We start from the raw sequence: 27,902 nt of genomic DNA on the forward strand, positions 1-27,902 counted from the left end.
TACCATGACCCAGATGCATTCAAATCAAATCCATTTATATAGCCCTTCGTACATCAGCTGATATCTCAAAGTGCTGTACCGAAACCCTGCCTAAAAACCCCAAACGGCAAGCAATGCAGGTGTAGAAGCATTTAGAGTGTAATAGTTACACATGATAAGAAAAAGTCCAAAGTGAAAACTAATTTGAATAAAACAAGTCGATGGTTGCCCTGGGGATAGCTCCCCCGCAGATGTAAGGTAATAAGCAATAGAATTCTAGTGTAATAAACTAGGTGGTTTGTTCCTCACTAAGTGCATTCGGTCCTGCTTTCCGAAATGCTTTCAACCTCTCGTGGCACTATGTGCTGCACTCTCTGCTGGTTACTCCCACACACTTGGCCATGCGCAAGTGTACACACACACACACACACACACACACACACACACACACACACACACACACAATCTGCCAACCATGGCCTTTATTCTCTGCACTTCAATCACTGTGGTTACCATTGATTAACATGTATATGCCTGCATTGTGACGTGTGTGTGCGCCACTACGTATAGAATGGCTGAACAGGTGTACTCTCTCAACCTGCCCCAGGTGGACCTGCACCAAACCCCACCACGTCTCTCTCAACACACATGCCTCTGAAGCATGAAACAGCACCTGCTTGAAATGTAAATGCTGCCACAAACTATACTCCAGTATGTGGGTGAATCTCCATGTTGAGGATGTAGATGGGCATAATATGCATGGGAGAGATAAGCAGGTTGGGATCCAACAAATTCAAATGAGAATGGTTGATTATCATACTGTAATCTGCAGCACGGACAGATAGGAAATACACAGAAATGTGATAGTGATGTATTGTCTATGAATGAGAAGGAGGAGGGAGTTTACAGTGAAAAGGAAAAATAGATACAAGTACTGGTCAAAAGTCTGGACACACCTACTCATTCAAGGCTTTTCCTTTGTTCTTTCTATTTATCACATTGGAGAATAAATGTGAAGACATCAGAACTACGAAATGACTTGTATGGAATCACGTAGTAACCAAAAACTATTAAACAAATCAAAACATATTTTAGATTTGAGATTCTTTGAAGTAGCTACACTTTTTTCTGGATGACAGCTTTGCACATGCTTGGCATTCTCTCAACCAGCTTCATGAGGTAGTCACCTGGAAGGCCTTGTTAAAAGTTTATTTGTGGAATTTCTTTCCTTCTTAATGCGTTTGAGCTAATCAGTTGTGTTGTGACAATGTAGGGGTGGTATACAGAAGATAGCCCTATTTGGTAACAGACCAATTCCATTATATGGCAAGAACAGCTCAAATAAGCAAAGTGAAACGACAATCCATCATTACTTTAAGACATGAAGGTAAGTGAATAAAGAACATTTCAAGAACTTTCAAAGTTTCAAGTGCAGTTGCAAAAACCATCAAGCACTGTGATGAAACTGGCTCTTATGAGGACCGCCACAGGAAAGGAAGACCCAGAGTTACCTCTGCTGCAGAGGAGAAGTTCATTAGAGCTACCAGCCTCAGAAATTGCAGCCCAAGTAAATGCTTCACGGAGTTCAAGTCATAGACACATCACAACATCAATGGTTCAGAGGAGACTGCATGAATCAGGCCTCCATGGTCGAATTGCTGCAAAGAAACCCCTACTAAAGGACACCAATAACAAGAGGAGACTTGCTTAGGCCAAGAAACACGAGCAATGGACATTAGATCGGTGGAAATCTGTCCTTTGGTCTGTTGAGTCCAAATTTGAGATTTTTGGTTCCAACCGCCATGTCTTGTGAGACGCAGAGTAGATGAATGGATGATCTCTGCAAGTGTGGTTCCCACCATGAACCATAGAAAAGGAGGTGTGATGGTGTGGGGGTGCTTTTCTGGTCTGTGATTTATTTAGAAATGAAGGCCCACTTAACCAGCATTGCTACCACAGCATTCTGCAGCGATATGCCATCTCATCTGCTTTGTGCTTAGTGGGACTATCATTTGTTTTTCAACAGGACAATGACCCAACACATCTCCAGACCGTGTAAGTGCTATTTGACCAAGAAGGATGCATCAGATGACCTGGCCTCCACAATCACCCGACCTCATCCCAAACCATCTCAATTGGGTTGAGTTGGACCGCAGAGTGAAGGAAAAACAGCCAACAAGTGCTCAGCATATGTAGTAACTCCTTCAAGACCGTTGGAAAAGCATTCCTCAGGACCTGGTTGAGAGAATGCCAAGAGTGTGTAAAGCTGTCATCAAGGCAAAGGGTGACTACTTTGAAGAATCTCAAATATAAAATATATTTGGATTTGTTAAACACATTTTTGGTTACTACATGACTCCATATGTGTATAATTTCATAATTTTGATGTCTTCACTATTATTCTACAATGTAGAAAAAAAATCTACAAAAAAAAACAACCTTGAATGAGTAGTTGTGTCCAAACTTTTAACTGGTACTGTACCTCAACACAAAACATGTCAACCGTTTACATTTTAAGGAAAAATACAAACTTATACGAATTCATTTCATAGTTATACTGGACTCTACGGAACAAATTTTACACATTAATAAACGAGTGCTACACATTTGTGGTGAATGTGATGCTTTCCCCTTTATATAACCTGGTGGAATGCGCTGCATAAATAGCCAACCATTATTACGGTCTTCAACAACGCCAGCCGAATTGAAAGTAACCTGCGCTGTTGATTAAGTCAAAGTATGTGAGAGTAATCACACCGTCTCTGCTTTCTAGGGCCCTGCGTATCTCCTGTATGAGAACCAGCTGCAGTTCCACAAGTGGAAACAGATGGCTCTGCAGCTACACGACATAGCTTCTCTTTGATGACTACACACCATTTGAGGCCATTTAACAGCCCACGTCTCTTTAAACCCCCCCTGTCGCGAAGACTTCTTGCCCTTTAATGTTCATCAAAGGACTAACATAGCTGTGGAGAGGACTGAGGGGGTGAAAAGATTACGGCTGAAATGGCCTCCAGATAACAGTCTCATTAGAGAGCAGTCTGCGACGGCGGAGAGATGACACCATTTTGTGTCCTGACAGATCTGTTCCAACATTTTGGAAAATAATTACCTGTGATCTGCATCTACACACTCCATTCATCATCATCATAATCATCAGATCCAACTCTGACCTCGCAATGGGCTCTATTTCAAAATGGTAGAATACAAAACAAGACAGCGCCATCATAATGTTCTTCTACACAGCTAATGGTACCAGCTCGTCACACGTCACCTCACATCACACAGGGTGGAAAGAAATAGAGGGAGAAAGATGAGGCAGAAATGGAGGAAGGAGGAAGGGGTTGAATAGGATGGACGGTAAGGGAGACATGGAAGGAGATGGTAGAGGGATGACATAGAGGTCAATGGAAGAGAAATAAAGGAAGTGAAGAGAATGGAGGGATGACTATGGAACTTTGCCAAGACCCAAACGGCGTTCCATAGATGACGCAGGTTAGACAATGCCAGATGTATAGAGGTGGGAAAGATTAAGAAAAGGAGAACCTTTATGCAGTGTTAAAGATCTGTCCCACAGACGGGACTTGACACCGGACCAAGTCTTACCTTGATGTTGTCAAAGGAGGCCTTGTTAGTGACATCGTAGAGCAAGAGGAGAGCTGGGGAGAGATCACAGACACAGAGCATATCAACAGGCTATCTACGGATGGCGTCCGCTAGAATCACTATCATAAGACTTGACAGAAAGTGAAAGTCAAACTAAGGAAAACTTCCATTTGTGGACTTTAAAACCTTTTAAATTGATCATACATATTTGGCGCAATGTCATGAAATTAGAACAGAATATAGAATAGTGCAGAACCTGATTGTCTATCTGCGGTTGGATATTCTGAATATGTAATCAGCCGAGCCAGAATGATCATGTTTCAACCACAGTGAACAAAGCCCACTGATGGCCTGTACCACAGTGATATATCATCATTCATCAATACATAACATTCATAATGGCATTTCCACCCCTGAAGTCAATACACAATAGTGACATGACAGCCTTTACATAAGCAACTATAGTATGCATTGGTTGAAGCTCAATCTTAAATTCCCTCCCATCATATCTAAGCCACTATGGCACCAATGTCGATGAAAATTCACAAATGAATTTGATTGGAGGTACACAACACACTCTTCGCCTCAGGGTGGTTAGCATTAGGGACGTCAGAAATGTCAAACATAGCTCAAATTCTAGACGTTGGATTAAAATGAGGCTACAGCATCAATAAGGGGACCATTTGACTAAATACGTTTGTATGTGCAACAGTTTTGATTAAATTCACAGTTTTACCGCTCACGTGCACAGTTCTGTCCAATAAAAACCAATGATATGCTACCTTTTTTTAGCATTTCTGTCAATGCTAACATCTTTTCAGCCAAATCTTAGAGCGCATATGGCTGAAATCATCTGTGTAAACTGCTGACCAGGAAACTTGTGTGTAATCAGAGCACAAACAAGATAGTGGACGTCCTTGGCTGCTATTATAGCCAGTTAGATGCACCAAACTTTGGGAACTTTGTGAAAACTGCCATGCTGCTAATTTATAATACATGCACACACCAGAACAGACTGTTCGAAAATCCAGAGCAATTCCTAGCGCTAACCTTATGCATTAATTATGCAAATTTCTTATTGTCATTATGATTCAACTTTGTGCTGACTGATCAACACAGTGTCAAGTTACTTTTTAGCGTGTTCCAGAAGTCGCCATCCACAAGTAAAAAGAAGCAGGGGTGCGGGTTGCACACAAAGCACCTAGGTAAGACAACATCATTGCTTGCTTGCGGGACCTGTGCGCAGTCAAAAGAAAAAACACCATGCTTGCTAACCTGGTTAGCTATGTTGTAAAACCAACTGTTAGACAAAAACACATTTTAACAAGCAAGAGACATAAAACGTTCAATGCACTGAGTGACTGAACAAAGACATTATGGAACAAACGTGTTCCGTCTTCACCAGACTGTCCATTTAAATAGTGAACAGTGTCTGAAGTGTAACCACCCCGGGATTTGAAGGCCCTGGGTTCGCCTAGTGGAGAAGATATTTTGACCGTTCACTTTTGTGTATAGTTTTTGATACCTCAACCCTTTCCCAACAAACACACACCGGTGTGCACACGCCAACACGCTGTGTGCTTATTGTCATTTATTAGGTGCCTCTGAAAAGAGCCTTTGGGTTCGTTGAGCATCGTTGAATGGCAAGAGACAGGCAGTGTGACGTGTCCTAGTACTAGTTTGCTGTCACGTTCTGACCTTTATTTCCTTTGTTTTGTCGTTATTTAGTATGGTCAGGGCGTGAGTTTGGGGTGGGCAGTCTATGTTTGTTTTTCTATGATTTTGGGATTTCTATGTTTCGGCCTAGTATGGTTCTCAATCAGAGGCAGGTGTCATTAGTTGTCTCTGATTGAGAATCATACTTAGGTAGCCTGGGTTTCACTGTTTGTTTGTGGGTGTTTGTTTCCGTGTCTGTGTTTTTCACCACACGGTACTGTTTCGGTTTGTCATTTCACGTATTCGTTTATTGTTTTTGTATTTCATAGTGTTCAGTGTGTTTTTAATTAAAAACGATAGGAAAACCCTTACATTTGCACGTCTTTATTTTCTTTAACCTTTATTTAAATATTGAGATTAAAAATCTATTTTACAAGAGAGCCCTGTATATATTACAATAAAGACCAGAATAATAAAACAAACAATATAATTCAGCATAAAATAACAAAATAAACATATTGAATAAAAGCAATCACATTCAACTACATAGAGGTCCTCAATCAATAATTTAAACTGCCTGAGTGGCACCAGCACACGTAACTGCACTGAACTCTACAGATTGTTGCACAAATTAGGGGCAACCAAAAAAACGATGCAGATTTTCCCAAATTGTGGAGACTGAAGGGATCTCTAGTGTTATCCATTCCTGAAAACGGGTTTGTTAACTTATGATTCTTAACTGAATTAATGAAGTTACATATGAAGGGAGTTTGTGAACGATTGCTTTATCAATAAATCAAAGAGAATGCCGCTCTCTTCTTACAAACAGAGAGGTCCATCCCACATTTTTATACAGACTACAAAGAGGAGGAGAGAACTGTGGAGAAACTGTGGAGAAACTAGCTCAAACTCTCAAGGAAGACGTCCATCCATCAGATGTAAGCCATCCCTACGGTACAAATGCACACAATAAGTTGCACAGGTTGCAAACATTTCTCATTTTCAGGTGCCACTTTGTCATTTGAGAAGCTAAGACATTGGTCAAGCGGGTCCAAGTGAGCTGACAAACGACTAACGCCTTTTATGCACACAGTACATCGCACACTATCAGTAGCACTTATGTACACGTAATGTAGAAAACATTAAGAACTTTCCATGACAGACTGACCAGGTGAATCCAGGTGAAAGCTATGATCCCTTATCGATGTCACTTGTTAAATCCACTTCAATCAGAGTAGATGAAGGGAAGGAGACAGGTTAAAGAAGGATTGTTAAACCTTCAGAAAATTGAGACATGGATTGTGTCTGCGTGCTATTTAGAGGGTGAATAGACAAGACAAAATATTTAAGTGCCTTTGAACAGGGTATGGTAGTAGGTGCCAGGCCCACCGGTTTGTTTCAAGAACTGCATCGCTTCTGGGTTTTTCACACTGTTTCCCGTGCATATCAAGAATGGTCCACCACCCAAATGACACCCCACAACTGTATGTTGTATTTATTATGGATCCCCATTTGTTCTTGCCCAAGGCAGCAGCTACTCTACCTGGGGTCCAGCCAAATTAAGGCAGTTATACAATTTTAAAAACATTACAATAAATTCACAAGAGATTTCACAACGCATTAAGTGTTGTGCCAGGTTTCTACATTGTAGAATAATAGTGAAGACATCAAAACTATGAAATAACATATATAATCATGTAGTACCCACAAAGTTGTTAAACAAATCTAAATATATTTTATATTTGAGATTCTTCAAAGTAGCCACCCTTTGCCTCTGTACACAGAAGATAGCCCTATTTGGTAAAAGACCAAGGCCATATTATGGCAAGAATAGCTCAAATAAGCAAAGAGAAATGACAGTCCATCATTACTTGAAAACATGAAGGTCAGTCAAGAACTTTGAAAGTTTCTTCATGTACAGTCGCAAAAACCGTGAAGCTCTATGATGTAACTGGCTCTCATGAGGACTGTCACAGGAAATGAAAGCCCAGAGTTACCTCTGCTGCAGAGGATAAGTTCATTAGAGTTACCAGCCTCAAAGAATTGCAGCTCAAATATATGCTTCACACAGTTCAAGTAACAGACACATCTCAACTAGAGGTTGACCGATTAATCGGCAATTAGGGCCGATTTCAAGTTCTCATAACAATCGGTAATCTGCATTTTTGGACTCCACGAGGAGACTGCGTGGCAGGCTGACCACCTGTTACGCGAGTGCAGCAAGGAGCCAAGGTAAGTTGCTAGCTAGCTTTAAACTTATAAAAATAAATCAATCTTAACATAATCACTAGTGAACTACACATGGTTGATGATATTACTAGTTTATCTAGCTTGACCTGCGTTGCAAATAATCAATGCGGTGCCTGTTAATTTATTATCGAATCACAGCCTACTTCAACTTTGACAAATGGGTGATTTATTAACAAGCGCATATGCGAAAAAATCACTGACAATGCACCAATGTACCTAATCATAAACAGCCATGCCTTTCTTAAAATCAATACACAATAATATTTTTTTTAACCTGCATATTTAGTTAAAATAAATTAATGTTAGCAGGCAATATTAACCAGGGAAATGGTGTCACTTCTCTTGCGTTCATTGCAAGCAGAGTCAGGGAGTACGCAGCAGTTTGGGCCGCCTGCCTTGTTGCGAACTGTGTGAAGACCATTTCTTCCTAACAAAGACCGTAATTAATTTGCCAGAATTTTACATAATTGTGACATAAGATTGAAGGTTGTGTAATGTAACAGCAGTATTTAGACTTAGGGATGACACCTGTTCGATAAAATACGGAATGGTTCCATATTTCACTGAAAGAATAAACGTTTTGTTTTCGAAATGATAGTTTCCAGATTTGATCATATTGATGACCTAAGGCTCGTATTTCTGTGTGTTTATTATGTTATAATTAAGTCTATGATTTGATATTTGATAGAGCAGTCTGACTGAGCGATGGTAGGCAGCAGCAGGCTCGTAAGCATTCATTCAAACAGCACTTTCCTGCGTTTGCCAGCAGCTCATAGCAATGCTTGAAGCACAGCGCTGTTTATGACTTCAAGCCGATCAAATCCCGAGATTAGGCTGGCAATACTATAGTGCCTATAAGAACATCCAATAGTCAAAGGTGTATGAAATACAAATGGTATAGAGAGAAATAGTCCTATATTTCCTATAATAACTACAACCTAAAAGACTCATGTTAAAAAGGAACCACCAGCTTTCATATGTTCTCATGTTCTGAGCAAGGAACTTAAACGTTAGCTTTTTTTGATCCTCCAATAATTGGTATCGGCATTGAAAAATCATATTCGGTCGACCTCTAATCTCAACATCAGCTGTGTGGAGGAAACTGTGTGAATCAGACCTTCATGGTCGAATTGCTACAAAGAAATCACTACTAAAGGACACCAATAAGAAGAATAGACTTGCTTTGGCCAAGAAACACAAGCAATGGACATTAAATCAGTAGAAATCTGTCTTTTGTCAACAGGACAATAACCCAACACACCTCCAGGCTGTGTAAGGGCTATTTGACCAAGAAGGAGAGTGATGGAGTGCTGCATCAGATAACCTGGTCCCCACAATCACCTGACCTCAACCCAATTCAGATGGTTTGGGATGAGTTGGACTGCAGAGTGATGGAAAAGCAGCCAACAAGTGCTCAGCATATGTGGGAACTCCTTCAAGACTGTTGGAAAAGCATTCCTCATGAAGCTGGTTGGGAGAATGCCAAGAGTGTGCAAAGCTGTGTTTTTCATAGTTATGATATCTTTACTATTTTTCTACAATGTAGAAAATAGTAAAAATAAAGAAACCCTTAGATGAGTAGGTGTGTCAAAACTTTTGACCTCACATAAGGGTTTACAAGAAATTGCTCCACACGGACTCCACACTCTCCTCTCCTCAAAACAATTAGGAATGAATGTTTCCATCCATCCACCCCCCCCCCCCCCCCCCCTCCCCCCTCAACCTGCTCCACATCTCCCTATGGCATTTCACGCCCAATTTATTTATGGTTTAATTAATTTATTCTGTTTTAGTTTTTGTGGGATGGGGAGGGGGAACAATTCCATGAAGGGTGCATAATTAGCGTATGGCTGGGGAGAAGGAAGCCGTAGCCTGCTCCATTTCGCTCACTGACAACACAGCCATGGCTTTTTACACACCACCAGTGGAGTGTGGGGGGGGTTCTGTCTACTGGAATGAAGCAGCCTTGAACAGAACAGACAAGAACAGTACAGTCCAACAAACTAGAACAGAAAGGAACAGATCAGAACAGACCAAAACAGACCAGACCATGTCTGAATGCAGCACGTCTTTATCAGCCTCTAACAGATGAGGGAGGGAAGGAGAAAAATTAAAAAATCCTCTCCTCTCAAATTAACTCTCCTGAAACAGTGGGAGGAAGAGGGGAAGGTTCCGGTGGAGGTTCAAGGGAACTAAAGTTTGGTAAACTGTTGCTCCCAGGTGTTCCTAGTCAAATCCAATCAAATTTTATTGGTCACATACACATATTTAGCAGATGTTATTGCTGGTGTAGCGAAATGCGTGTGTTCCTAGCTCCAACAGTGCAGTAGTATCTAACAATTCACAACAATACACAAATCTAAAGGTAAAATAAATTTATAAATATTAGGACGAGCAATGTCGAAGTGGCATTGACTAAAATACAGTAGAATAGAATACGGTATATACAGTTGAAGTCGGAAGTTTACATACACCTTAGCCAAATACATTTAAACTCAGTTTTTCACAATGCCTGACATTAAATCTTAGTAAAATTTCACTGTCTTAGGTCAGTTAGGATCACCACTTTATTTTAAGAATGTGAAATGTCACAATAATAGTAGAGAGAATGATTTATTTCAGCTTTTATTTCCTTCATCACATTCCCAGTGGGTCAGAAGTTTACATACACTCAATTAGTATTTGGTAGCATTGCCTTTAAATTGTTTAACTTGGGTCAAACGTTTCTGATAGCCTTCCACAAGCTTCCCACAATTGGGTTGGGTTGGGTGAAAGTTGGGTGAATTTTGGCCCATTCCTCCTGACAGAGCTGGTGTAACTGAGTCAGGTTTAGTGGCCTTTGTACTAGTACACGCTTTTTCAGTTCTGTTAACAGATTTCTATGGGATTGAGGTCAGGGCTTTGTGATGGCCACTCCAATACCTTGACTTTGTTGTCCTGAAGCCATTTTGCCACAACTTTGGAAGTATGCCTGGGGTCATTGTCCATTTGGAAGACTCGTTTGCGACCAAGATTTAACTTCCTGACTGATGTCTTGAGATGTTGCTATAATATATCCACATAATTTTCCAACCTCATAATGCCATCTATTTTGTGAAGTGCACCAGTCCCTCCTGCAGCAAAGCACCCCCACAACATGATGCTGCCACCCCCGTGCTTCACGGTTGGGACGGTGTTCTTCGGCTTGCAAGCCTCCCCCTTTTCCCTCCAAACATAAATGGTCATTATAGCCAAACAGTTCTATTTTTGTTTAATCAGACCAGAGGACATTTGTCCAAAGAGTACGATCTTTGTCCCCATGTACAGTTGCAAACCTTAGTCTGGCTTTTTTTAATGGCGATTTTGGAGCAGTGGCTTCTTCCTTGCTGAGCAGCCTTTCAGGTTATGTCGATATCGGACTCGTTTTACTGTGGATATAGATACTTTTGTACCGGTTTTTTACAGCATCTTCACAAGGTCCTTTCCTGTTGTTCTGGGATTGATTTGCACTTTTCGCACCAAAGTACGTTCATCTATAGGAAACAGAATGCGTCTCCTTCCTGAGCGGTATGGCGGCTGCGTGGTCCCATGATGTTTATACTTGCGTGCTATTGTTTGTACAGATGAACATGGTACCTTCAGGCATTTGGAAATCGCTCCCAAGGATGAACCAGACTTGTGGAGGTCTACAATTTTGGGCTGATTTTAAAAAAAATCACATGATGTCAAGCAAAGAGGCACTGAGTTTGAAGGTAGGCCTTGAAATACATCCACAGGTACACCTCCAATTGACTCAAATTATGTCAATTAGCCTATCAGAAGCTTCTAAAGCCATGACATAATTTTCTGGATTTTTACAAGCTGTTTCAAGGCACAGTCAACTTAGTGTATGTAAACTTCTGACCCACTGGAATTGTGATACAGTTAATTATAAGTGAAATAATCTGTCTGTAAACAATTGTTGGAAAAATGACTTGTGTCATTGTCACGCCCTGATCTGTTTCACTGTTCCTGTTATTGTCTCAACCCCCTCCAGATGTCGCTTATTTTCTCCCACTGTATTTATCCCTGTGTTTCCTGTCTCTCTGTGCCAGTTCATCTTGTTCATCAGTTCATCAGTTCATCTAGTCAAGTCAACCAGCGTGTTTGTCTCGTACTCCTTCAGCTTTTCTCTTTTTGATAGTCTTCCCGGTTTTGACCCCTGCCTGACTCTGGACTACGTTCCTGCCTGCCTGATCATCCTGCCTGCCCTGACCTTGAATCTGCCTGCCCTTCAGTACCTTTTGGACTCTGAACTGGTTTTTGCCTCTACACAACCATTCTCTTGCCTTACCCTTTTGGATTAATAAATATTTTATGGCTCCAACCATCTGCCTCCTGTGTCTGCATCTGTGTCTCGCCTTGTGTCATGACAGTCATGCACAATGTAGATGTCCTAACCGACTTGCCAAAACTATAGTTTGTTAACAAGACATTTGTGGAGTGGTTGAAGAATGAGTTTAAAAGTGTATGTAAACTTCCAACTTCAGCTGTACATATACATTATTAAATTGACCAGTATTTCCATGTCTATGTACTGTATATAGGGCAGCAGCCTCTAAAGCTTGGATATAAATATTTTTAAATCATGGGAATTTCTATAAGGGAGGAATGGTGTCTCAAGATACATTAAGGAAATGTCCAACAGTGGCAGGTCGGGGTTCAAACAGTAATCATTTGCACAACACACACAGATCATCTAACATACCCACATACAACAATGTATTACCATTCAATTATCGAAAGGAAATAAATCTTCTGACAAGCATCCTGTAGTCAACCCACTGTAAATAACCTGCCAGGTTCCAGCCACAGCTAATCTAACATTCCCACATACAACAATGTATTGCCATTAAATCATCCAAGGAAAAAAACTTCAGACAAGCATCCTGTAGTCAACCCAGGCCTGTCCATTGTGAATAGATGGACGCTTTGCGCTTGATACTGACAGCTGTATGCCCATTTTCTGTTGCCTAAAGAGAGACTAGGGCGATGTGACAGTGATTAAAGGGTGTGTGAGTGGATGCCAGGATCCAGAAGAGACACAGTGAAACAGGCAGAGAATGCTGCCGTCTGACTGTCTGTGTATCTGTCTGTGCATGCGTTGAGTGTACGTGCCTGCTTGCCTGTGTCTGGAACTTTGAGAAGTGCCAAGTCATCACCACCCACATCCATATCAACAGGTAATCATCAGCATAATTCATAATGGAAACATCCTCACAAAACAATCCTTTTTCCCATTCTGATAACCGCTACGACTTCTTTGGATTAGTAATCAAATCTTAATCCCCATTTTACCAACATCTTTCAATATTTCAGCTTTCAGGGATGTGAAATAACAAGCAAAAATGTACTGATGAGTTTTGATTAATTAATTTTCACTAAGATCAAACTAAGATCAAATTTAGAAAGAATAACGTGCATCAGAAATTAGCACCTTACATTACAAGGGATATCACTTCAATATGTATACAGATGTAGGATCTTAATTTGAACCAGTTTGCTACAGCAGGAAAATAATCTTGCAGAAACAGGAAATGTAAATTAATATGTGGATTTTAATTAATTGACATTTTTGTAGGGGTTAATACATTATCTAATACATTATCCGTAAGGGAAAATCAAGTCTGAAATTTGAACGTTGAAAAAACAAACTTCCAAAGCCTTTTTAAACCTCAAATACACTACTTGCAGGAAAGTTCTCCTGCAACAGGGCGATCATATTAAGATCATACACCTGTATTACACATTCTGATTTCTGGTGAGTGTCTGTTTAGATCATGGAAATAATGGATCAATCACTGTGACAACTGCATTCTTAATTCCTCTGAATGGAGCTGCTGTCTTCAGATAACCATTTTGGTGATGGAGAGAGGAGAGGAAAGAGGGGGGGAGAAAGTGAGAGAGGAGAAGGGGAGATAAACAAGGATGATGGAGAAAATGAGAGGCAGGGTAGTAGAGGAGGATACTCTGCTGGAGGGTTCAGAAATGTGAGAAAACGTCTGAGTATCCTCCACTCACTTCCAATATAATAAAGCCCTGGTCCTTCATCCAGTGACCTGAACGTCCTGGTTTAATATGCAGCAGAGCAGGAGGCCTGTTCTTTTCTCTCTCTCTCTCTCTCACTCACTCTCTCACTCCCTGTCCCCCTGAGATATGACATATTTCTCCTGGGGCTGCTGTTGAGAAGGATGCATAGGCTGCCTTTAGGGAGGAGAGGAGCAACTAAAGATGGAGACAACGAGCCAGAAAAGGAGAGGAGTGGTTGGACACACTGTATCATGCAGCGACAGTGCCGAGTGCGCTCCAAACTGTGATACTCCAAATCAGCCCACTACATGTATCTCTTAATCTCTATCAATCACTTCAATAGTTTCTTATTCTTGATTTGTATTTCATTCAAAATATCCCACATTCGTCTGAGAAGTAAGACTTTAGAGGACAACTCTAATGGTGGGCAGAACACAATAAACAACAACGCTAAATCATTTCCCTTTGTTCCATCCTTTCCTCCTCTTCTTTTTCTCTCTCTATCTATGCGTGTGCCACGCCTTCCATCAGGCCCCATATCAAGCCCCGCTCATAACAGTTTGGCCTGCATTAGAGGCACAAGCACGCATCTACAAGCCCTCATTCACACCGAGCTCACAGACCAGTGAAGCTGACAACGCTATTCCTCCGGTGCAGTGCAATGATAAAAGTTACATTCCCCAGCCCAGAAAGCACTGACAAACAGAGAGACCATCAAAGGGACTAGCAGCACGTCTCCTATTAGAGTTGCAGTATGGAAGGCTTGTAGGCAGAAGAAAGGAAATAAAAAGAAAGAGAAAGAGAGAGAAAGAAAAAAAGAAATAAAGAGAGAGAGAGAGATGCTGTATCATTACACATTATCACACTGTTCTCTACGTTCATTATACTGTATCACACTGTTCTCTTTATTCATTATACTGTATCACACTGTTCTCTACATTCATGATACTGTATCACACTGTTCTCTACGTTCATTATACTGTATCACGCTGTTCTCTACATTCATTATACTGTGTAACACTGTTCTCTACGTTCATTATACTGTATAACACTGTTCTCTACGTTCATTATACTGTATCACACTGTTCTCTACGTTCATTATACTGTATCACACTGTTCATTATACTGTATCACACTGTTCATTATACTGTATCACACTGTTCTCTTTATTCATTATACTGTATCACACTGTTCTCTACATTCATGATACTGTATCACACTGTTCTCTACGTTCATTATACTGTATCACGCTGTTCTCTACATTCATTATACTGTGTAACACTGTTCTCTACGTTCATTATACTGTATCACACTGTTCTCTACATTCATTATACTGTATCACACTGTTCTCTACGTTCATTATACTGTATCACGCTGTTCTCTACATTCATTATACTGTATCACACTGTTCATTATACTGTATCACACTGTTCATTATACTGTATCACACTGTTCTCTTTATTCATTATACTGTATCACACTGTTCTCTACATTCATGATACTGTATCACACTGTTCTCTACGTTCATTATACTGTATCACGCTGTTCTCTACATTCATTATACTGTATCACACTGTTCTCTACATTCATTATACTGTATAACACTGTTCTCTACATTCATTATACTGTGTAACACTGTTCTCTACGTTCATTATACTGTATCACACTGTTCTCTACGTTCATTATACTGCGTAACACTGTTCCCTACGTTCATTATACTGTATCACACTGTTCTCTACATTCATTATACTGTATCACACTGTTCATTATACTGTATCACACTGTTCTCTAGGTTCATTATACTGTATCACACTGTTCTCTACGTTCATTGTACTGTGTAACACTGTTCTCTACGTTCATTATACTGTATCACACTGTTCTCTACGTTCATTATACTGTATCACACTGTTCTCTACGTTTATTATACTGTATCACACTGTTCTCTACGTTCATTATACTGTGTAACACTGTTCTCTACGTTCATTATACTGTATCACACTGTTCATTATACTGTATCACACTGTTCTCTACGTTCATTATACTGTATCACACTGTTCTCTACATTCATTATACTGTGTAACACTGTTCTCTACGTTCATTATACTGTATCACACTGTTCTCTACGTTCATTATACTGTATCACACTGTTCTCTACATTCATTATACTGTATCACACTGTTCATTATACTGTATCACACTGTTCATTATACTGTATCACACTGTTCTCTACGTTCATTATACTGTATCACACAGTTCTCTACGTTCATTATACTGTGTCACACTGTTCTCTACTTTCATTATACTGTATCACACTGTTCTCTACATTCATTATACTGTATCACACTGTTCATTATACTGTATCACACTGTTCTCTACGTTCATTATACTGTATCACACTGTTCTCTACATTCATTATACTGTATCACACTGTTCATTATACTGTATCACACTGTTCATTATACTGTATCACACTGTTCCCTACGTTCATTATACTGTATCCCACTGTTCTCTACGTTCATTATACTGTATCGCACTGTTCTCTACATTCATTATACTGTGTAACACTGTTCTCTACATTCATAATACTGTATCACACTGTTCTCTATGTTCATAATACTGTATCACACTGTTCTCTACATTCATTATACTGTGTAACGCTGTTCTCTACATTCATTATACTGTATCACACTGTTCTCTACGTTCATTATACTGTGTCACACTGTTCTCTACGTTCATTATACTGTATCACACTGTTCATTACACTGTATCACACTGTTCTCTACGATCATTATACTGTGTCACACTGTTCTCTACGTTCATTATACTGTGTCACACTGTTCTCTACTTTCATTATACTGTATCACACTGTTCTCTACATTCATTATACTGTATCACACTGTTCATTATACTGTATCACACTGTTCTCTACGTTCATTATACTGTATCACACTGTTCTCTACATTCATTATACTGTATCACACTGTTCATTATACTGTATCACACTGTTCATTATACTGTATCACACTGTTCTCTACGTTCATTATACTGTATCACACAGTTCTCTACGTTCATTATACTGTGTCACACTGTTCTCTACTTTCATTATACTGTATCACACTGTTCTCTACATTCATTATACTGTATCACACTGTTCATTATACTGTATCACACTGTTCTCTACGTTCATTATACTGTATCACACTGTTCTCTACATTCATTATACTGTATCACACTGTTCATTATACTGTATCACACTGTTCATTATACTGTATCACACTGTTCCCTACGTTCATTATACTGTGTAACACTGTTCTCTACATTCATTATACTGTATCACACTGTTCTCTAAATTCATTATACTGTGTCACACTGTTCTCTATGTTCATAATACTGTATCACACTGTTCTCTACGTTCATTATACTGTATCACACTGTTCTCTATGTTCATTATACTGTATCACACTGTTCTCTACATTCATTATACTGTATCACACTGTTCATTATACTGTATCACACTGTTCATTATACTGTATCACACTGTTCTCTACGTTCATTATACTGTATCACACAGTTCTCTACGTTCATTATACTGTGTCACACTGTTCTCTACTTTCATTATACTGTATCACACTGTTCTCTACATTCATTATACTGTATCACACTGTTCATTATACTGTATCACACTGTTCTCTACGTTCATTATACTGTATCACACTGTTCATTATACTGTATCACACTGTTCATTATACTGTATCACACTGTTCATTATACTGTATCACACTGTTCCCTACGTTCATTATACTGTATCACACTTCTCTACATTCATTATACTGTATCACACTGTTCTCTACGTTCATTATACTGTATCGCACTGTTCTCTACATTCATTATACTGTGTAACACTGTTCTCTACATTCATAATACTGTATCACACTGTTCTCTATGTTCATAATACTGTATCACACTGTTCTCTACATTCATTATACTGTGTAACGCTGTTCTCTACATTCATTATACTGTATCACACTGTTCTCTACGTTCATTATACTGTGTCACACTGTTCTCTACGTTCATTATACTGTATCACACTGTTCATTGCACTGTATCACACTGTTCTCTACGATCATTATACTGTGTCACACTGTTCTCTACGTTCATTATACTGTATCACACTGTTCATTATACTGTATCACACTGTTCTCTACGTTCATTATACTGTGTCACACTGTTCTCTACTTTCATTATACTGTATCACACTGTTCTCTACATTCATTATACTGTATCACACTGTTCATTATACTGTATCACACTGTTCTCTACGTTCATTATACTGTATCACACTGTTCTCTACGTTCATTATACTGTGTAACACTGTTCTTTACGTTCATTATACTGTATCACACTGTTCTCTACGTCCATTATACTGTATCACACTGCTCTCTACATTCATTATACTGTATCACACTGTTCTCTACGTTCATTATACTGTATCACACTGTTCTCTACGTTCATTATACTGTATCACACTGTTCTCTACGTTTATTATACTGTATCACACTGTTCTCTACGTTCATTATACTGTGTAACACTGTTCTCTATGTTCATTATACTGTATCACACTGTTCATTATATATGTATCACACTGTTCTCTACATCCATTATACTGTGTAACACTGTTCTCTACGTTCATTATACTGTATCACACTGTTCTCTACGTTCATTATACTGTATCACACTGTTCTCTACATTCATTATACTGTATCACACTGTTCATTATACTGTATCACACTGTTCATTATACTGTATTACACTGTTCTCTACGTTCATTATACTGTATCACACAGTTCTCTACGTTCATTATACTGTGTCACACTGTTCTCTACTTTCATTATACTGTATCACACTGTTCTCTACATTCATTATACTGTATCACACTGTTCATTATACTGTATCACACTGTTCTCTACGTTCATTATACTGTATCACACTGTTCTCTACATTCATTATACTGTATCACACTGTTCATTATACTGTATCACACTGTTCATTATACTGTATCACACTGTTCCCTACGTTCATTATACTGTATCCCACTGTTCTCTACGTTCATTATACTGTAACGCACTGTTCTCTACGTTCATTATACTGTGTCACACTGTTCTCTACGTTCATTATACTGTATCACACTGTTCATTACACTGTATCACACTGTTCTCTACGATCATTATACTGTGTCACACTGTTCTCTACGTTCATTATACTGTGTCACACTGTTCTCTACTTTCATTATACTGTATCACACTGTTCTCTACATTCATTATACTGTATCACACTGTTCATTATACTGTATCACACTGTTCTCTACGTTCATTATACTGTATCACACTGTGCTCTACATTCATTATACTGTATCACACTGTTCATTATACTGTATCACACTGTTCATTATACTGTAACACACTGTTCTCTACGTTCATTATACTGTATCACACAGTTCTCTACGTTCATTATACTGTGTCACACTGTTCTCTACTTTCATTATACTGTATCACACTGTTCTCTACATTCATTATACTGTATCACACTGTTCATTATACTGTATCACACTGTTCTCTACGTTCATTATACTGTATCACACTGTTCTCTACATTCATTATACTGTATCACACTGTTCATTATACTGTATCACACTGTTCATTATACTGTATCACACTGTTCCCTACGTTCATTATACTGTGTAACACTGTTCTCTACATTCATTATACTGTATCACACTGTTCTCTAAATTCATTATACTGTGTCACACTGTTCTCTATGTTCATAATACTGTATCACACTGTTCTCTACGTTCATTATACTGTATCACACTGTTCTCTATGTTCATTATACTGTATCACACTGTTCTCTACGTTCATTATACTGTATCACACTGTTCTCTACATTCATTATACTGTATCACACTGTTCATTATACTGTATCACACTGTTCATTATACTGTATCACACTGTTCTCTACATTCATTATACTGTATCACACTGTTCTCTACATTCATTATACTGTATCACACTGTTCATTATACTGTATCACACTGTTCATTATACTGTATCACACTGTTCCCTACGTTCATTATACTGTGTAACACTGTTCTCTACATTCATTATACTGTATCACACTGTTCTCTACGTTCATTATACTGTATCACACTGTTCTCTACGTTCATTATACTGTATCACACTGTTCTCTACGTTCATTATACTGTATCACACTTCTCTACATTCATTATACTGTATCACACTGTTCTCTACGTTCATTATACTGTATCACACTTCTCTACATTCATTATACTGTATCACACTGTTCTCTACATTCATTATACTGTGTAACACTGTTCTCTACATTCATTATACTGTGTCACACTGTTCTCTACATTCATTATACTGTGTCACACTGTTCTCTACATTCATTATACTGTATCATACTGTTCACTACGTTCATTATACTGTATCACACTCTTCTCTACGTTCATATTACTGTATCACACTGTTCTCTACGTTCATTATACTGTATCACACTGTTCTCTACATTCATAACACTGTGTCACACTGTTCTCTACTTTCCTTATACTGTATCACACTGTTCTCTACGTTCATTATACTGTATCACACTGTTCTCTACGTTCATTATACTTTATCACACTGTTCTCTACGTTCATAACACTGTTCGCTACATTCATTATACTGTATCACGCATACTGGACTGCAAATCTTATCAAGTATCAACTTCATCATTCGCTTAATATCTTTGTGAAGAAGATATTTTAGTGAAGAATCACCCTGTGGTGGAACTACATTCTGCAGATGGCTGTAAGGGAGTTAGTGACTTTCTCACTAGTCCTGGGAGAGAGAATTCTGTCTGGTTTTGGATGCGACAGGATGAACACAGATGGGTTCAACAGCTTGCAGGCATTGTGGGAGCAGTTGAAAAACTAATTTCTCCATTTGTTTACTTGAGATTTTCATGTTCACTCGTTAGTAGCGTAATTGATGGATTTGGGCCAACGGATGCCCTGGCACTGCCCAAACTGGAAAGGGCGCAAGTCACTATGTACTTAGCAATAATGGTTCTCCCGAGGACAACAAGATGCCTGTGTGTGTCTATGATGCCTATAAAAAAATCCTTGGAGTTGGTGATATCATTGACCAGTATGGTGTCAAACATATGGCCTGTGGGGTGGTTTGAGTAAAAAAAAAAAATTATAATAATAACAAACTCAATATACTTTAAAATGACTAAAACCAAATCAAAACTGTAGAAATTATAATGGACCTATATCCTTGACTTTCCAGCTCGCTAATAATCTCTGTGCACTGTCAATGGACCTACATTCATACAGTTTATTGACTGTCCAGCTTGCTAATAATCACTAGAATGTCAGGAAGCATCTAAAACTACAAAAACATTGGATGGAGGACAATTGCTTTTTATAATATTGACTGCAAGGAAATATACCCAATTTTCAGTGCGGCTCTCGGGACCTTGTTGAAGACCGGATGTGGCCCCCGGGCAAAATGAGTGAGACACCCCTGGTCTAGATAGAAAATACCTATGATGAACTCCATATTGGTAAAGGAGTGATTTCCAAATCAACACAATTAAATTAATCTATACATTTATACGGTAAAGCCACGTGGTTTCTAGGCCCATCAAAACTTACACAAGGTTTCAAGTACAGGGTGATTTCTGGCACTATTGAACATTTATCTGTCTTACTTTACATCCTCAGGCATGACATTTAGCAAATTATATATTCTCAACACCTCTATGAACAAGTTCAAGCTTCCATTAAGGCCTAAACCGGAGTGGGAGCCATCTTTATCCGGCGGTTCGCAGGAAGTGACAGCGTCCATGACCAGCAGTCTGAAAGCATCCACTGCTGCAGTTCTGACAGTCATTTTGAATGAGCTTTATTTAAAAAGGTATGTGAGACGAGTGAACGCTCCCTGAAGATCAGTGAACACAAAGCACTGTTCTGACAGATCAGCCCAGCACTGGCTCTCTGCCCAGGTCGAGATACTGGATGTGAGAATGAGAGAATACATACTGAACACACACACATACTTTCACTGTCACTTCTTCTCTACATCTGCATTAGACTTGACGACAAATACAACACAGTCTAACTGGTGTAAACACAACAATCATGCGTCTTCTCAAGTAGGTAAATGTTTACCTCAGTCCCTGACATTACTAAGGAATGCTCCATTTTCCCCAAACTGGACTGTTGTCCCCTCCAGCAGTAAACACTACTTGTCTGTGTCTCATTCCAGTGGTGTACCAGAGAGGAGCCCACCTTACCACCTTCCCATCAGCAAGCCTCACAGCAGGAGGCAGAGGAAAAACTGTCAGGGATCTGCTGCTGGAGAACCAGAGAAAGTCATCTTCACATTAGAGGTAGACCGATTAATCTGTTGAGTGTAGGGGGCAGTATTTTGATGTTTGGATGAAAAACATACCCAAATGAAACTGCCTATTTATCAGGCCCAGAATCTACAATATGAATATAATTAGGATAGAAAACACTCTAAATTTTCCTAAACTGTCAAAATATTGTCTGTGAGTATAACAGAACTGATATTGCAGGCAAAAACCTGAGGAAAATCCAACCCGGAAGTGCTGTTTTTCCTGAAAGCTCTCTGTTCCATAGCCTGCCTTCGCTCCATTTATAGGGATATCAACCAGATTCCTTTTGCTATGGCTTCCCCATGGTGTGAACAGTCTTTAGACATAGCTTCAGGCTTTTATTTTGAAAAATTAGCGAGAAAGATCACATTGTGTCTGTCACGTTCTGACCTTTATTTCCTTTGTTTTGTCGTTATTTAGTATGGTCAGGGCATGAGTTGGGGTGGGCAGTCTATGTTTGTTTTTCTATGATTTTGGGATTTCTATGTTTCGGCCTAGTATGGTTCTCAATCAGAGGCAGGTGTCATTAGAGGCAGGTGTCATTAGTCTCTGATTGAGAATCATACTTAGGTAGCCTGGGTTTCACTGTTTGTTTGTGGGTGATTGTCTATGTTAGTTGCTTGTGTCAGCACAGTTCTCATTATAGCTTCACGGTCGTTATTCGTTTATTGTTTTGTATAGTTTGTATTCAGTGTTCAGTGCTTTCTTTTAATTATTAAAATCATCATGAACACATATCACGCTACATTTTGTTCCGCTCCTTACGACGATCGTGACAGCGTCATTGTATGGCTGGGTGCTAGCAGCGTTTTGCATGCTTTCGTGACCAATCTACTTGGCTGCTAGCTGTTTGTAATGTTTTGTCTACTGAGAGAGATGTCCTTACATAAACGCTTGGTATGCTTTTGCCGAAAAGCTTTTTTGAAATCTGACATGCCAGGTGGATTAACAACAAGCTAAGCTGTGTTTTGCTATATTGCACTTGTGATATCATGAAAATTAAATATTTTTCGTAATTTAATTTGAATTTGGCGGTCTGCAATTCAGCGGACGTTGACGAAAATGATCCCGGTAATGGGATGGGTGCATCAAGAAGTTAATCGGAATGGCCGATTAATTAGGGCCGATTTCAAGTTTTCATAACAATCGGAAATCTGTATTTTGGACAGCGATTTGGCCAATTCTTTTATATTTTTTTACACCTTTATTTCATCTTTATTTAACTAGGCAATTCACTTAAGAACACGTTCTTATTTTCAATGACGGCCTAGGAACGATGGGTTAACTGCCTCGTTCAGGGGCAGAACGACAGATTTTTCACCTTCTCAGCTTGGGGGATTCAATCTTACAACTTTACAGTTAACTAGTCCAACGCTCTAACCACCTGCCTCTCATTGCACTCCACGAGGAGACTGCCTGTTACGTGAATGCAGTAAGCCAAAGTAAGTTGCTAGCTAGCATTAAACTTATCTTTTAAAAAACAATCAATCAATCATAATCACGAGTTAAACTAGTAATATCATCAACCATGTGTTATCTATCGTGTCCTGCTTTGCATATAATCGATGCGGTGCGTATCGTTGCTCCAATGTGTACCTAACCATGAACATCAATGCCTTTCTTAAAATCAATACACAGAAGTATATATTTTTAAACCTGCATATTTAGCCAAAAGAAATCCAGGTTAGCAGGCAATATTAACCAGGTGTAATTGTGTCACTTCTCTTGCGTTCATTGCACGCAGAGTCAGTGTATATGCAACATTTTGGGCCGCCTAATTTGCCAGAATTTTACGTAATTATGACATAACATTGAAGGTTGTGCAATGTAACAGGAATATTTAGACTAATGGATGGCACCCATTAGATAAAATACGGAACGGTTCCGTATTTCACTGAAAAAAATAAACGTCTTGTTTTCGGGATGATGGTTTCCGGATTCAACCATATTAATGACCTAAGGCTCGTATTTCTGTGTGTTATTATGTTATAACTAAGTCTATGATTTGATAGAGCAGTCTGACTGAGCGGTGGTAGGCACCAACAGGCTCGTAAGCATTCATTCAAACAGCACTTTTGTGTGTTTTGCCAGCAGCTCGTCGTTGTGCATCAAGCATTGAGCTGTTTATGACTTCAAGCCTATCAACTCCCGAGATTAGGCTGGTGTAACCGATGTGAAATGGCTAGCTAGTTAGCGGGGTGCGCGCTAATAGCGTTTCAAAAGTCACTCGCTCTGACACTCAAGAGTGGTTGTTCCCCTTGCTCTGCATGGGTAATACTGCTTCGAGGGTGGCTGTTGTCGTTGTGTTCCTGCTTCGAGCCCAGGGATGAGGGAGGAGAGGGACGGAAGCTATACTGTTACACTGGCAATACTAAAGTGCCTATAAGAACATCCAATAGTCAAAGGTTAATGAAATACAAATGGTATAGAGAGAAATAGTCCTATAATTCCTATAATAACTACAACCTAAAACTTCTTACCTGGGAATATTGAAGACTCATGTTAAAAGGAACCACCGGCTTTCATATGATCTCATGTTATGAGCAAGGAACTTACACGTTAGCTTTCTTACATGGCACGTATTTCACTTTTACTTTCTTCTCCAACACTTTGTTTTTGCATTATTTAAACCAAATTGAACATGTTTCGTTATTTACTTGAGGCTAAATTGATTTTATTGAAGTATTATATTAAGTTAAAATAAGTGTTCATTCAGTATTGTTGTAATTGTTATTATTACAAATAACAAAACAAAAAATAACACAAAAAAAACAACTCGGCCGATTAATTGGTATCTGCTTTTTTTGGTCCTCCAATAATCGGTATCGGCGTTGAAAAATCATAATCGGTCGACCTCTACTTCACACACACACACACACACACACATAAATATGAATCACACACACCGAGCTTGATGAACAATCACCAGGCAATATGTACCAATGGAGGAGATCAAATGCAGCCAGGGTACTGTATGGTGCTCCTAAACACACACACAACTTACCATGAGCGTCGCGGTAGTAGGCGTGTGTGACGCTGCGGAATCTTTCTTGCCCAGCAGTGTCCCAGATCTGAGTAGGAAGACATATGACATCATCATCATCATCCCTCTCCCACTCTATAATGACTGTTCTCACTCATCAATGGGCCTACAGCAGCTACCAGCAGCTCAATGAATGAACTGTTAGGAATAGAGGATCTGAGATATGAATCATGTACATTAAATGCATTTTTCTCTCTGGGAAAAAGCCCATTTATAGTAACAATGACTATAATCCACTTTAAATTCACAACGGCAACACCAAGCACTGCTCCTGTGTACAGTCCTGAAGGGTTGGCTGAAGACACACCTGATTGGCAATGAGCACTTGTTCTCTCTCAAATACACCTTTACAGTTGTTGGTTAGCTAGTTAGCAAATTGTAGCCATATTAGCATTGATGTGAAATCAGTCAAAACACCTCAAAACAAGACATGGTATGAAGAACAAGATGAAATGAGTCACTTACGATTCCCCATGTGGCAGTTTCTTGCTATTGTTGGTAGCTATCTGGCCATTCAGAATCACAACAACTCACAGACTTCTGCTCCATTGAAGCGTGCGCATCATTTCCGTGACGTCAACTAACCCATCTTTATGTATTTGTATCCGTTTTATATTTTAAGTAGAAATTGTGCACAAATATTGCATTTTAAAAGTTATATTAAATGAAGTGACCTTTAATATAGACCACATTGAAAATTCAATAAATCAGATTTTTTATATAACTAAAGACTTTAATAAAGAATAAAGAAATTCTGCATTTTGACATGTCCCTCTATGCATCATTATCTGTACTTTACTATTTACTCCACACTGCCCTTTCCCACCTGGACAAAAGGAACAACTACGTGAGAATGCTGTTCATTAACCACAGCTCAGCGTTAAACACCATAGTGCCCTCAAAGCTCATCACAAAGCCAAGGACACTGGGACTAAACACCTCTCTATGTGACTGGATCCTGAACTTCCTGACGGGTAAGGGTAGGCAACAACACATCTGCCACACTGATCCTCAACACGGGGGCCCCTCAGGGGTGCGTGCTTAGCCCCCTCCTGTACTTCCTGTTCACACACGACTGCATGGCCAAGCATAACTCCAACACCATCATTAAGTTTGCCGATGACATAACGGCCTGATCACCGACAATGAGACAGCCTATAGGGAGGAGATACTTTACTTTTTTTAGTTCATATTTTCTTAACTATTATTTTTCTTAAAACTGCATTGTTGTTTAAGGGCTTGTAGGTAAGCATTTCACAGTAAGGACTACACCTTTCGTGACAAATACAATTTCATTTAATTTGATCAGTGTTACCCTCTGCCCTTCCAATGGCACGCTATTTCTCTCTCATACTATCCCTCTATCCATCTGGGCCTGGTTTCCCAAAAGCATCTTCAGGTTACGTTCATCATTAGAACCTTTGCAGGCGCATCCGTTAGATCTCCGAGGCTGTTTCTTGAAACCCTCGTTACTAAAGTTGCTCTTGAAAAGGCTCGTTGTTTTTTTGTTTTACTTGCCTCACACTTTAACCCCCCCCCAAACTATCACTGACTTTACTGATAGCGACTTTATTGAGGAAAAATGTACTTACTTGATGGAGATATATGGTAGTCTCACCTAGCTATCTTAAGGTGAATGCACTAACTGTAATTTGCTCTGGATAAAAGTGTCTGCTAACTGACTAAAATGTCAAATGTAATGAGGGTATGAATACTAAATGTAGAGAGAAGGGAAGGCAAGGCAGATGACACACACAGACACACAGGCGTGGACACAGACACACACTTATACATGCAAACATGTAAGTATATACACCCACACACACACAAGTGAACAGGCACACACAGACACACACACACACAGACATTGCATTGCAGTCATGTCCAGTCTATCATGATTACCTTTCCTACTTTCAAAATACCAATCACCTTCAGCGTCTTTTATGCGAAATCAGACACCAGGAGTCATTCAAGTGTGATTGGTGTCTTTAAACTAAGCAATGGACACATACATCTTCTATCTTCTATACCAGCATTACAGATGTAGGACTTTCCTGCAATGCAGGACATTTAAAACATGTAGTGTATTTGAGGTTTAAAAAGGCTTCTGAAGTTTGTCATTTCCACTTTGACAATTCAGACTTAACTTTCCCTTACGAAAAATGGATCAACCCCGAACAAACGTTTATTAATTATAATCCACATAAGAAATTATGTTTCCTGTTGCTGCAGGAGATCTTTTTCTGCTGTGGCAAACTGACGTATATTAAAATCCTACATCTGCATGATTACACAACACTGATAAGAGTGTGTGTCTAACAAACAGAACAGAATAATCCTAATGGACAGTGTAATATCTACAGAGTCTTCAGGCTACGTCCCAAATAGCACTCAATTTCCTTTATAGTACACTACTTTTGACCAGAACCCTATCGGTCTTGGTCAAAATTAGTGCACTAAATAGGGAATAGGGTGCGATTTGGGACAATGTCTTCAGTCTGGAACCCAGCGGGGCTAATCGACTGTTAGAGATAAACGATGGACTTCATTAAAGCCTCATTTAAAGTTGACGTCATCCTACCTCTGTCTGTCTGGAGATGGAGACGTATGCAGAGTATTTACATAGAGAGGACAATGCTGGAACAGCAGAATATTGGCATCTGCTAACTCTGACAGAGATTTGGCACGCACCCACACACACACACACAGAGACAGACGCACAAACACACAATATTCAAGAACGAACATGAAATGAAAATGTGTTAAGGTTTAAAAAAAACTATTTGTCTTACCTGCAGTTTGACCTTCAGCGCATCAATGTTCAACACTTTATTCTGAAAGATAAAAGGACAGAAAAAAA

General features: G+C 39.3%; 1 protein-coding gene and 1 long non-coding RNA gene across 2 annotated transcripts in view; one reads left to right on the forward strand and one right to left on the reverse strand.

Moving 5' to 3' along the window:
• rab26 (RAB26, member RAS oncogene family) overlaps window positions 1–27,902 on the reverse strand; it is a 121,344-nt gene that overhangs the window by 42,800 nt on the left and 50,642 nt on the right. Inside the window, exons 3-5 of the mRNA XM_021564921.3 lie at window positions 27,835–27,876; window positions 25,004–25,070; window positions 3,586–3,638 (exon numbers count right to left, since the gene is read on the reverse strand). Of these exons, the coding sequence (XP_021420596.3) occupies window positions 3,586–3,638; window positions 25,004–25,070; window positions 27,835–27,876 (162 nt within the window). The remainder of the gene's footprint in view (window positions 1–3,585; window positions 3,639–25,003; window positions 25,071–27,834; window positions 27,877–27,902) is intronic.
• LOC149976561 (uncharacterized) overlaps window positions 1–27,902 on the forward strand; it is an 87,896-nt gene that overhangs the window by 14,003 nt on the left and 45,991 nt on the right. The gene's annotated exons all lie outside the window — the stretch shown is intronic.

Source organism: Oncorhynchus mykiss, chromosome 16, assembly GCF_057628025.1.
Source record: "Oncorhynchus mykiss isolate SJ-2025 chromosome 16, ASM5762802v1, whole genome shotgun sequence".
In the NCBI taxonomy this organism is placed as follows: domain Eukaryota; kingdom Metazoa; phylum Chordata; class Actinopteri; order Salmoniformes; family Salmonidae; genus Oncorhynchus; species Oncorhynchus mykiss.